We start from the raw sequence: 12,480 nt of genomic DNA, 5'->3' as shown, positions 1-12,480 counted from the left end.
ATGAATGGCTGCCACCTTCACTTTACCTAGGATTCTTCTTTGTTTCTCTGCCCCAGACACTCACACGGACCCTATGGAATCCTATATCCTGCTGGACAAATCACCCCATGGATCTAGGTGAGGCTGTGACTCGGGCCAGGCCAGCAGTGACCAGCCCCGGTGTAAACAGTTGTGCATAGAAAAGTACCTCAGAGTGGAAGGATTTTAGACACGGGGTTCGCATGTCTCAGATGGCCTCGGAGGTACTGGTCCAGGCTCCGGTGCTCCTGGGAGGCAAGACTCAGATTCTGCTCCATCTCCTCCCCTCTCTGGGCGGGTCTCTGGCATCTCTGGCCCATGAGGGTCAATCTGTGTGAAAGGGACAAGCTTGAGCACGTGTGGGTCTGAGGTTCCTCTTCCATGCAGGACTGAGGTTTTCTGTTCCTCCCCAGCTTCCTGTCCGGCCCCCTAGCCCTTCCCCTCCGCTCCTTTCCTGTTCTCTGCTCACACGGGGAGCCCAGGAAGCCTCAGCCTCAGACATGCTGCTGCTGCTGCCCCTGCTGCTGCTGCCCCTGCTGTGGGCAGGTGAGTGACTGCGGGCAGGGGGGTTGTCGGGCTGGGCCGAGCTGACCCTCATTTCCCCACAGGTGTCCTGGCTATGGATCCAACAGTCAGGCTGGAAGTGCAGGAGTCAGTGACAGTACAAGAGGGTTTGTGCGTCCTCGTGCCCTGCACTTTCTTCCCTCCCACACCCTCCTACCCCAGGAATTCCCCAGTTCATGGTTACTGGTTCCGGGAAGGAGCCATTGTATCGTTGGACTCTCCAGTGGCCACAAACAAGCTAGATCGAGAAGTACAGGAGGAGACCCAGGGCCGATTCCGCCTCCTTGGGGATCCCAGTAGGAACAACTGCTCCCTGAGCATTGTAGATGCCAGGAGGAGGGATAATGGTTCATACTTCTTTCGGATGGAGAAAGGAAGTACCAAATACAGTTACAAATCTACCCAGCTCTCTGTGCGTGTGACAGGTGAGGCACAGGCTCCAGAAGTGGTCACAAGGGATGGTCATGGGTACTACAGGGCAGGGCTGGGATGGGACCCTGGTACTGGGAAGGGTTTAGGGGTAAAGCCTGTCATGCTTAGCAGGGGAGCTTGACCAGAGGTTGATCTTCTCTCAGGCCCTCACCTGGACCCTCCCTCTTGATTCTGCATCCCCCGCTTCTTCTCACTAGACTTGACCCACAGGCCCCAAATCCTCATCCCTGGAGCCCTAGACCCCAACCACTCCAAAAACCTGACCTGCTCTGTGCCCTGGGCCTGTGAGCAGGGAACACCTCCAATCTTCTCCTGGTTGTCAGCTGCCCCCACCTCCCTGGGCCTCAGGACCACTCACTCCTCGGTGCTCACGGTCACCCCACGCCCCCAGGACCACGGCACCAACCTCACCTGTCAGGTGACGTTCCCTGGAGCTGGTGTGACTACGGAGAGAACCATCCAGCTCAATGTCTCCTGTGAGTGCTGGGCCAGGATGCTCGGGTCCCTGAGTGTGTAGGGGAGACAGGATGGGCTGGTGGTGCTGGGGACATTTAGTGTCCTGGGGGCCTGGCTGAGTTTGGCAGTTAGAAGGACGTGAGCCCTGTCTCTTCTGCATTTCTGTGGCTTTGGCAGGAGTAAGGGAAAATGCCTACCCTTATCTCATCTCTACTCCCGACTGAAGGAAATCCTCTCTTCCTCTCTTAGATGCTTCACAGAACCCAAGAACTGGTATCTTTCTGGGAGATGGCTCAGGTAGGAAGGCGCCTCCCTGCCTGGGGCTGTTCCTGGATTGAGTCTGTGTCGCGTTTGGTCAGAGCTGGACTTTCAGAGTCAAATGTTCAGAGGCAAGGCCTGCAGTTAGACACAGGTAGACATCAGGCACCTCGGATAAGGATATTGGGGGATGACTAGCAACTTCCTCCTTGCCCATCCAAATAATGCTCTTTGTCTCCCTCCTGTCACTGAATGTCTTGGGGTATTTTATTTTTAATTGATAGATAATAATTGTACATATTTATGGATGGCATAGTGATGTTTCAATACTAATAATGTATACTAATCAGATCAGGGTAATAGCATATCCATCATTTTGAACATTTATCATTTCATTGTGTTGGAAACATTCAATACCCCCTCTCTAGCTATTTGAAACTATCTATTATTTTTAACCATAGTCATTCTACAGTGGTATAGAATACCAGAACTTACTCTTCCTTTCCAGGTGTGATCTTGTATCCTTGAACAAATCTCTCTCCTTATCATTGTTCCCCTAACCTTCCCAGCCCTTATTATTCTCTGTTCTACTTTTTGCTTCCATGAAATCAACTTTTTTTAGCTTCCACTTATGAGTGAGAACATGTGGTATTTAACTTTCTGTTCCTGGCTTATTTCATTTAACATAATGTCTTCTAGTTCAATCTATGTTATAGTGAATAACAAGATTTCATTATTTTTCATGGCTGAATGATAATCCATTGTGTATATATGCCACATTTCCTTTATTTATTCATCTGTTGTTGGACACTTAGGTTTATTTCATATCTTCCTATTGTGGATAGTGCTGCAATAAACACATAGGTGCAGATGTTTCTTCAATATACCGATTTCCTTTCCATTATATAAATGCCCAGTAATGGGATTACTGGATCATATGGTAGTTCTATTTGTATTTTTTTGAGGAAAAATAACTACATATACTAGTAGTGGTTATACTAGTTTACATTCTGGTCAAAAGCATTTAAGAGTTTCCTCTTCTCTACATCCTCACCATCATTTGTTAATTTTCATCTTTTTTTTTATCATAGTCCTCCCAACTGGGGTGACGTTACCTCATTGTGGTTTTGATTTGCACTTCCCTGGTGATTGGTGATGCTGAGCATTTTTCACATATTTGTTGGCCATCTGTATATCTTCTCTAGAGAAATGTCTACTCAGATAATTTGCCCATTTTTAAATCAGATTGGGTTTCTTTGCCATTGAGATGCATGAGTTCCTTGTATATTCTGTATATGAATCACTTGTCAGATGAATAGCTGACAAATATGTTCTCCTATTCTGTAGGTTGCCTTTTCACTCTGTTGATTGTTTCCTTTGCTGCATAGAAGCTTTTTAGCTTGATATTATCTCATTTATTTGCTTTTGCTTTTGTTGCTTGTGCTAGCAAGGTCTTACTCATAGAATATTTTTCCAGACCAATGTCCTACAGCATTTCCCCTATGTTTTCTTCTAGTATTTTAATATTTTTGGGTCTTACATTAAGGTCTTTGATCCATTTTGAACTGATTTTTGCATAGGATGAGAGGTGTGAGTCTAGTTTCATTCTTCTGCATATGGCACCAGTTTTTCCAGCATCATTTATCGAAGAGATTGAGTGGGACTATAAGACTGTTCCTCCAGCTGGAAGTACAGGCAGCACGGGTTGGTTTCTCTGCTGTTCAGGACCCGTGTCCCAGCCAATCCTGGGCCCAGGCTCCATGCAGCTCTAACTGTGGTATTCAGCCATTGCTGCAGGCTTAGGGGAACGAAGACGGACTTACAGTGATGAAGAGGTGCGTGGCCACTGGCCCCCAGAGGAGGGCGCACTCCAGAGACGGCTGTGGTCTCGAGACGGTGCTGTGTCGCAGCAGCTTGCCCACAGGGGCTGGTTGGGGAGTTGGGAGTGCACACCGTGTGCTCCTAATCCAGAACCCTGCAGCTGCGTGAATTCCTGGCCGCTCTTCCAACTGTACTCCGAGCTTGTAAGGACTGTAGGATGAACCTGTAGTAAGGAATGTAGGTATCTGCAGTGGGCACTGGGGGTTGGTTGTATTCTTCTGCTTATCATTTCCCTACAAGGGGAAATCCTTCCTGTCTCTGGGACAAACCACAATCTGGGCTGGGGAGAGGGAGCTGCAAAGTCTGGGTGCCTCCATGCTGCCCTCCTGGGCCTCCAGTTGCCACAGGTAACTCTCCACTCCCCTGCTGCACTACAGTACTCTCCCTTCGACACTCCACTCAAATCTTTGCTGTTTGTTCATTGCCTTGGTCCTTTCCTGCCTGGTGGGATGGGGGAGGATGAGCTCCAGGCACCTCTGGTCAGCCATTTAGCTCCAATGGGGCATTTTTTAATAGGTTTTATTTTTCAGAGTAGTGTTCGTTTCACAGCAAAATCGAGTGGAATCTTCTAGTCGCTGAACATCTTGGGAGCATTTATAAATGAACTTTATTTTTCATGAAAAAATTGAGCAGAAGGTACAAAGACTTCCCATATGCCCTCTACCCTTACACATAGTTTCCCCGGCCATCAGCATCCCCCATCAAAATGGTACATTTGTTACAATCAATAAACCTACATTGACATATCATTGTCACCTGAAGCCCATAGTTTACATTGAAGTTCACTGTTGGTGTTGTACATTTTACAGGTTTCTGAAAAATGTATAATGACATGAATCCACCATGAGAGTATCATATAGAATAGTCACACTTCCCCAAAAATCTCTTTAGGGCATTTTTTTTTTTCTATTGTCCATACCGCAACCCTTACCCCAACCTCTGTCCAAAGACCAGTGCTCTCTCCACTGCCTTCTTCCAATTAATAATGGCATCTGGTCCCTCAGTGGACAGTGAGCCCAGTGAGGGCAGGAATAGTTCCCTCAGCAGTTGTCATCAAACTGTTGACAGATGATGCTCAGAGAAACGCCCCTGACTCTGAGTGTTGGGATCTAGAAGGTCCAGCCGGGCAGGTCCAGGAGAACTGTCTGAGTCTAAGAAGGTCTGAGAACCACCTCCCTGCCCCACCCTGACTCCAGGTGCTTTTTTTTTTTTTTTTTTTTGAGACGGAGTCTCGCTCTGTCGCCCGGGCTGGAGTGTAGTGGCCGGATCTCAGCTCACTGCAAGCTCCGCCTCCCAGGTTCACGCCATTCTCCTGCCTCAGCCTCCGGAGTAGCTGGGACTACAGGCGCCCGCCACCTTGCCCGGCTAGTTTTTTGTATTTTTAGTAGAGACGGGGTTTCACCGTGTTAGCCAGGATGGTCTCGATCTCCTGACCTCGTGATCTGCCCGCCTCGGCCTCCCAAAGTGCTGGGATTACAGGCTTGAGCCACCGTGCCCGGCCCCAGGTGCTTTTTAAGGCCAAAAGGATCACCTCTGACCCTGAGTGGTGGGACCAGTGGGAAGAAAGAAGAGACAAGGCCTAGCAGCATTCCAGTGCTTACTCTCTCTCTCCCTCTCTTTCTCTCTCTCTCTCTCTCTCTCTCTCTCTCTCTCTCTCTCTCTCTGTCATCCAAGAGGCTCAGAGCTTCACAGTCCTTCAGCGGCTATTTCTGAGGTTCATTTCAGAGAGACCGAGGGTGGAGAGGAACCTGGGTCCTAGGAGAGATGGTGTTTTGTGCACCGGAGAGAGAGGGTGCAACAAGAGGTCTCAGGTGTACTGTGTACTTCATCTCACGGTCATGGTCCATATTCATGTCTATGATGGATGGGAAGATCTAGGAAGATCTAGGAGCTAAACTCCATTTTGGAGGTGAAGTCACCCCTCTCTACATGCTGGAGAATACGATACACATACCTGTTTATCCAGATTAGAGTTCATCCCATGTCTTTTTTGTCTGCAGGGAAACAAGGAGTGGTTCAGGGGGCCATTGGGGGAGCTGGTGTCACAGCCCTGCTCGCTCTTTGTCTCTGCCTCACCTTCTTCATGTGAGCATTTTCTCTGGGTCAGGCATGGACCAGAGGTGAAGAGGATGGACCTCGTGTAGAAGGGTCCTGGAGGGGCTGTGAGGGCTGGAGAAAGGGCAGGGGGTGTGGTGATCTACAGAATCCAGCCTGTAGCCACTGGGCTAGGCATGGGTCTATGCTAGGGCCCTGGTCTCAGGTGTCCAAGGAGTGGGAGGTAGAGGAAGACCTTGTTACTAAGTTTCGTTTGAAGGCTCCGGGATTAATTCCACCCCTTACCTGCCAAAGTCCCTCATTCCAGGCTCATAACAATGGCCCCACAGCCTGAGAAAACCAGGCTCAAAGACCCTGGTGTCTCCCATCAGAGTGAAGACTCACAGGAGGAAAGCAGCCAGGACGGCAGTGGGCAGGATCGACACCCACCCTGCCACAGGGCCAGCATCGTCGGTGAGTGACGGGGCATGCTGGCATCCAGGATGCCCTGCAGACACCTCCTCCCAACATGGCCCACAGTCATGCCCCATTCAGCATTTCCAGAACTGAGCTTATTGTCTTTCCTGCTGTTTAAGAGTGTAGGTTTTTGTGTTTTGTTTTGTTTTGTTTTTATTTTTTTGAGACAGAGTCCCGCTCTGTCACCCAGGCTGAAGTGCAGTAGCACAACCTCGGCTCACTGCAAGCTCCGCCTCCTAGGTTCAAGCCACTATCCTGCCTCAGCCTCCCGAGTAGCTGGGACTACAGGCACCCACCACCACACCCAGCTAATTTTTTGTATTTTTAGTAGAGACGGGGTTTCATCGTGTTAGCCAGGATGGTCTCGATCTCCTGACCTCGTGATCTGCCCGTCTCGGCCTCCCAGAGTGCTGGGATTACAGGCGTGAGCCACCGCGCCCGGCCCCAACAGTGTAGGTTTTAATATTATTCAGGTATGTTGAGGCCAATAGATCAGGAGATTATGGCCATTGAAAAGACCGTTTCTATGGCCGGGCGCAGTGGCTCATGCCTGTAATCCCAGCACTTTGAGAGGCTGAGGTGGATGGATCATGAGGTCAGGAGATTGAGGCCATCCTGGCTAACATGGTGAAATCCCATCTCTACTAAAAATACAAAAAAAATTAGCCAGGCATGGTGGCGGGCGCTACTTGGGAGGCTGAGGCAGGAGAATGGCGTAAACCCGGGAGGCGGAACTTGCAGTGAGCCGAGATCACGCCACTGCCACTGCACTCCAGCGTGGGCAACAGAGCAAGACTCTGTCTCAAAAAAAAAAAAAAAGATAGTTTCTTATTCACTGTTCCCAAGAGGAGAGGATGCACCACACCATGCAAGGCCATATAGAAAAGCACCAGGGTCAGTCAGGAAGCAGAGGGAGCAAGGGGAAAATGGGACAAGAGCCTTTACTATGGCTTTCATCGAAAATAATGGGCAAGACAGGGTAAGCAAGCTAGGCAGGTTTAGGATTGGCTACTTTGAACAATTTCAGCAGACTCGGGTATAGGAGTTGTCTCTAGTTGTCTGGTACGTGGCCCTGGGTTTATTAAGGGGGATTGTGGCCTAGAGTGTAAAAGCTCAATAAAGGATCCAGCTGGTAGTGTAGGCTTCAGATTGACTGGTTTGCACACGAAAGGTGCACTTGTGTGCAAGTCCTTTATTAGCTCTAGAAATCTACTATCCCTGGGAGAGGTAGTCTCTCAAGGCTCAGCAATGCCCCAGATGTTGAAACATCAGGAACACTTGGTTGACACACCCCTAAATATACTTCTCCTGATTGGTTCTCTGTCTCACTAATGGCACTCTTGTCCCCATTACCCAACCACAGACATGGCCCCCTCCTGCCCCAGTCCTCCATCTCTTCTTCCTGTGCCAGTATGCTACGATGCATGTCTGAGCTTCCTCTGAACACAGCTTAACACAATCACTGCTTCTGAGCTGAGATCCCCTGTTACTCCTTATTCTGCTGCAGCCTCACCTCCCATTTCTCCTCTCCAGAACATTACCTCCCTAAAAGATCATCGTCCCCTCATTCCCAAGTTTGAAATGCACTGCTTCTCCACACTCCTGAAAGGCTGGCATTTGGAGCAGGAAAACCAGAGGCCCCTTCAGTGCTATGCTCCCCCAACATTAGCCACTCAATCACCTCAAGCAGGGCAAGTTTTTCATCTCAGAATCATTGCTGAGCTGTTCCTTCCTTCTCATATGCCTAGTAGCTACCTGCCCAACTCCAGTGCATCCTTCAAGCTCTGATTTTTTAAAAAATTTATTTAACTCTGACTAAAGTGAACACCACAGTAGAGTTTTTTTTAACACAGGGTCAATAAGCACTCATTCATTCTACAAATATCTATATAATCCCATTTGCCAGTTGTTCTAGGTCCTTGTGCCATTCTGTATTTTTATAAACATGTATTTTACAAACATAAAGTATTCCTCCTATCAGGGGCTTAACATCTATTGGGAAAAGGGATGAAAATAATGAACAAATAAGTAGTGCAAATATACATGAAAGAGGCATGAAATAAGTGCTATGGCAGAAAATGAAATGGGAGAATGGATTGGACAGTCCTGGGGGCTAAAGAGTGGCCTTTGGGCAAACAGCTGCAGAAAGAAAATGAGTACAGTGTGAGCAGTAGAGAATCATCGAGGAAGCAGCAAGTACCATGGCTCTGAGGCTGGAGCACATCTGACGTTTTAGAGAAACAAAGTAGGACAGTGTGGATAAGGCAGTGTCGGGGGTGGGGTGTGGACTGAACAATGGCAGGTAGGAAATGAAGCTGAAGAGACATAGAAGCTGCAAATATTGCAGGGTCCTAAGTCCATCATAGTTATTGATGCATTTAGAGCAGAAGAGTGGCATGAACTGACACTCATTTTAGTGGGAGTGACTCTGGCTGCTCTGTGAGAAACTCTAGTATGTAACATAGAAGAGAAGATACCAGAATAGAGAATACATGGATAATCAAGCCAAAAGATGACTGACTCAGACTTAGTCCCAAGTAAGAATGATGAATCTGATGTGGAGAAATTGGGTTCCAGAGACGTCTTGAAGGTGGAGTCAACAGTATTTGCAAATGCAGTGATAGAGTGCATGCAAGGCAGGAGCAAAGATAGCTCACGGGCTCTGCTCGGTAAGTGTCTCAGATGTCATAGGTGGCTCCACAGATATCATAGATGTCACGGATGTCCAAGAAGACCCCATGGATGTCATAGATGTCTATAGATGCCAATGATGATGTTCATGTGACTTACTCAGAATTCAAACTTAAAGAATCAAATTGCCAATGATGAAAATCACCAACCTTGAAGGAGAAGTAAATTTTCAAGTGTATATCAAACATTATTTTGGTGACTGTAAGTTTGAGGTGCCTCTGAGACATCCATGTGGAGATGACAAGTAGCAGGCAAGTGTCTGGAGCTCAGAAGAGGGATCCATGTGCGAGACACAGAGGTTGGGGGCTCCCATATCAACATCCAATAATAGATGAATCTACAAGGAAGAGAAGGGGTCCACAGACACAGCCCTGGAACCCTCCAGCATCGAATGTTAGGGAGATGAGGTATAAATGGTGAGAAAGCTGAGAATGAGTAGGAGCCAATGACCAGGAAATTGCAGGCTCCAGTGTTGGTGGCCAAAGGAAGATGGGGCTTCATGGAGGAGAGGTTGGTCATTTGTTTCAAACGCTGGTAAGTCTGGTAAGATAGAGCCTGAGAAATGGCTATTTGAATGTAGCTAAGCAGTATGACAGCAAAGCAGATCTGATTTTCCACTAGAGAAAGATCCCTTGACTAGAGAGAGTTCAAGAGAGAATGGGAAGAGAGGAGGCACAATCTGTGAGTTGAGGGACTCTTTTGAGAAACACTACACCAAATCTAGAAACAAGCAATGGGACTGCACCAGAAAATGGTTGTACCCTGTAGACTTGCCATTTCTCCAGCATCTGCTCCTGTGTCTCTCAGGATACCATGTTCCTGTTTGTATAGAGCTTTGCACCACTTGAACTAACTACATTCCCATAGCTCCCCCTGCCACACCGTGAGCTCCACAAGGAAAAGGCTGCGTTTTATCAGACCTCCATCATTCTACTCTCTCCTGTTCAGCTGCACACTGTCACAATTTGCAATTACCAGTCTGTTTCTGTCTTCATACCCTGCAGTAGTGGAAATCACAGGCCTCCTGCTCTGCTTTGCTCCCGTCTGAGGATCCAGTTCCCAGCACAGAGGAGGTCCCAGAGACCTGGGACTGAGTTCAGGGTCAACAGATGTGTGACTTTGGAAATTACCTAAGCTCTCTGAGACCTAGTTTCCTGGTCTGTAAAATGGATAAAATAATAGATGCCAAAGATGATGTCAGTGTAGCTGGCCATCATTTTTCCACATTAGTCTCTGTGAATATTCAAGAGAATTGGGAATCAATCAATACGTGCTACATGTGTTAGATAACGAATAAGTAAAGCCTTAATTAATAAACATTTGATGAAAGAATGAAAGAGTGAATAAATGTTCATTTTACTTCATTGACCCTCTTTGCCTTCTCCCGGTCCCCCTCCTCACTGCCCTGCTCTAACCCCCTTCTTTCCTCTCCATAAGAAACACCAGAAGAAGTCCAAGTTACATGGCCCCACTGAAACCTCAGGCTGTTCAGGTGCCGCCCTTACTGTGGAGATGGACGAGGAGCTGCACTATGCTTCCCTCAACTTTCATGGGATGAATCCGTCCAAGGGCACCTCCACCGAATACTCAGAGGTCAGGACCCAGTGAGGAACCCACAAGAGCATCGGGCTCAGCTAGAAGACTCACATCCTCTACAGGTCGGGGACCAAAGGCTGATTCTTGGAGATTTAACACCCCACAGGCAATGGGTTTATAGACATTACGTGAGTTTCCTGCTATATTGACATCATCTTAGACTTTGTAAGCAGAGAGTCGTGGAATCAAATCTGTGCTCTTTCATTTGCTAAGTGTGTGATGTCACACAAGCTCCTTAACCTTCCATGTCTCCATTTACTTCTCTGTGAAATAGGTACAAGAAGTCCTGTCTCACAGGGATGCTGTGAGCATTAAATAAAGGTACACGTGGAAAACGCCAGTCCTTGTGCCGTGAGAGTTTGGTGCATCCTGGTTCCTTCCCCCTTGAACGGAAGTCATTAGTCATTTGATCCCTGGAACTATATCAGCAACATGTCTATCTCACTTGCTGCTCAAAACCCCACCATCTATTTCTTCACTGACTTGCCCTCCAACATCATCTCTCTCTACTCCTGAATCTTCCCTTTCCATCCCACCTGTCCCCTACTAAGATTTCTGCTTTCTTTATATTCTGCTACTGGGAAAATCACATATTAGCATTTGGAGAATTTTCTAAAACTCAGAGCTGACCATAGTCAAAATAGTTCCCTAGATCCCCAACCCACAGGAATAATTTGAAGCTTCTCAATGTGACATTCTAAGTCAGAGATGGGCAACCAGTACTAGCAAAGGGCCAGATAATAAACATGTTCAGTTTTGCAAGCAATGTGGTCTCAATTGCAACTATGCAATTCTGCCCATTGTAGCACCAAAGCAGCCACAGACAATCTGAAAATGAATTATATGGCCATGTTCCAACAAAATGCTATTTATCAAAACAGGCAGCCCACGGGCTGTGGTGTGCTGACCTCTATTCTCTGTTGTTCTGAATCTCGCTCAGTCTACTCTTCCAGTGCCACACCCTACACTCTATGGACCCCATTCTGATGCACTCCTCCCTGTGTGTTTGAATCCACATGCCTCCTCCAAGAAGGGCTGTCACCATGTCATCAGCAGGCTACCATATTTTTATCCTTCCAAATGACCTCAAAGGTAGATGTCTAAATTGAGATGGCAGAAAGAAGAGGCGCACAATCATCCTCCTAAAAAGCCCAGTTAAAATGATGAAAATCAGTTTAAGAAAACCAGCCCCAAATTCATCAGCAGCACCCAAACCATGACAGGGGTGAAAGCATTATGCCATAAGCTCATAATGCCCTTTAGATAAACAAATGGAAGATTCTGGTGTTGCTTAAAAAAAAAAAAAAATGCTGGCCGGGTGCGGTGGCTCAAGCCTGTAATCCCAGCACTTTGGGAGGCCGAGACGGGTGGATCACGAGGTCAGGAGATCGAGACCATCCTGGCGAACACGGTGAAACCCCATCTCTACTAAAAAATACAAAAAAAACTAGCCGGGCGAGGTGGCGGGCTCCTGTAGTCCCAGCTACTCGGGAGGCTGAGGCAGGAGAATGGCGTAAACCCGGGAGGCGGAGCTTGCAGTGAGCTGAGATCCGGCCACTGCACTCCAGCCTGGGCCACAGAGCGAGACTCCGTCTCAAAAAAAAAAATAAATAAATAAAAATGCGTGGGTCAGGCACGGTGGCTAACGCCTGCAATCCCAACACTTTGGGACGCCAAGCCCCGACCCCGCCAGGCTGTGCCCGCCTCTGCCTCCCCTGCCCATGGGAGTGGCGGGTGCCCCTCCAGGGTCCACCTCACCCAGCCCAGACCCCCAGGCGGCTCCGCCCCATAGATGGGAGGCAACTGCCCAGGGTGTAGGGGCAGTGAGGGTGCTGCTGGCTGAGGGACCTGCCCCATCCTGGGGAGGGAGGGTGAGTGTGTCGGGGAGGGGACAGCCCTGCAGATGTCAGAAATGGGGCTGGAGCAGCACAGGTTTCCTCTGGTTACAAACCACTCCTAGGTGCATACGCAACAGAAATACATACAAATGTTCTTCAAATATACACAAGAATGTTCATAGCAGTACTAATTGTAATGGCTGAAAATAATACCTACCCAATACCAATCAACAGT

At 48.0% G+C, this 12,480-nt stretch overlaps 1 protein-coding gene across 2 annotated transcripts; it reads left to right on the top strand.

Annotated features, from left to right (window-relative positions):
• Positions 1-470: 470 nt before the first annotated feature.
• Positions 471-10,747, top strand: CD33 (CD33 molecule). 2 transcript variants are annotated; one of them, XM_011946253.1, is made up of 7 exons: positions 485-564; positions 627-1,007; positions 1,212-1,490; positions 1,720-1,767; positions 5,610-5,694; positions 6,036-6,117; positions 10,249-10,747. In XM_011946253.1, the coding sequence occupies exons 1-7, from the start codon at positions 519-521 to the stop codon at positions 10,417-10,419; spliced, it is 1,092 nt and encodes a 363-aa protein (XP_011801643.1). In that variant the 5' UTR covers positions 485-518; the 3' UTR covers positions 10,420-10,747. The 2 variants fall into 2 exon arrangements, with proteins under 2 accessions (XP_011801645.1, XP_011801643.1); XM_011946255.1 differs by lacking the exon at positions 627-1,007 and having other exon boundaries at positions 471-564.
• The last annotated feature ends 1,733 nt before the right edge of the window (positions 10,748-12,480 follow it).

Source organism: Colobus angolensis, unplaced genomic scaffold, assembly GCF_000951035.1.
Source record: "Colobus angolensis palliatus isolate OR3802 unplaced genomic scaffold, Cang.pa_1.0 Scaffold25, whole genome shotgun sequence".
Lineage (NCBI taxonomy): Eukaryota > Metazoa > Chordata > Mammalia > Primates > Cercopithecidae > Colobus > Colobus angolensis.
Note: the sequence above shows the minus strand (reverse complement) of the source record. Positions and strands in the feature narration are given on the sequence as shown.

What these genes read in the sequence shown, in the direction of transcription:
- CD33 (XM_011946253.1), top strand. Translation starts at nt 519, where the DNA reads ATGCTGCTGCTGCTGCCCCTGCTGCTGCTGCCCCTGCTGTGGGCAG. An exon ending in GCTCTCTGTGCGTGTGACAG is followed by an intron (nt 1,008 to 1,211) that starts GTGAGGCACAGG and finishes TCTTCTCACTAG; the next exon opens with ACTTGACCCACAGGCCCCAA. An exon ending in CATCCAGCTCAATGTCTCCT is followed by an intron (nt 1,491 to 1,719) that starts GTGAGTGCTGGG and finishes TTCCTCTCTTAG; the next exon opens with ATGCTTCACAGAACCCAAGA.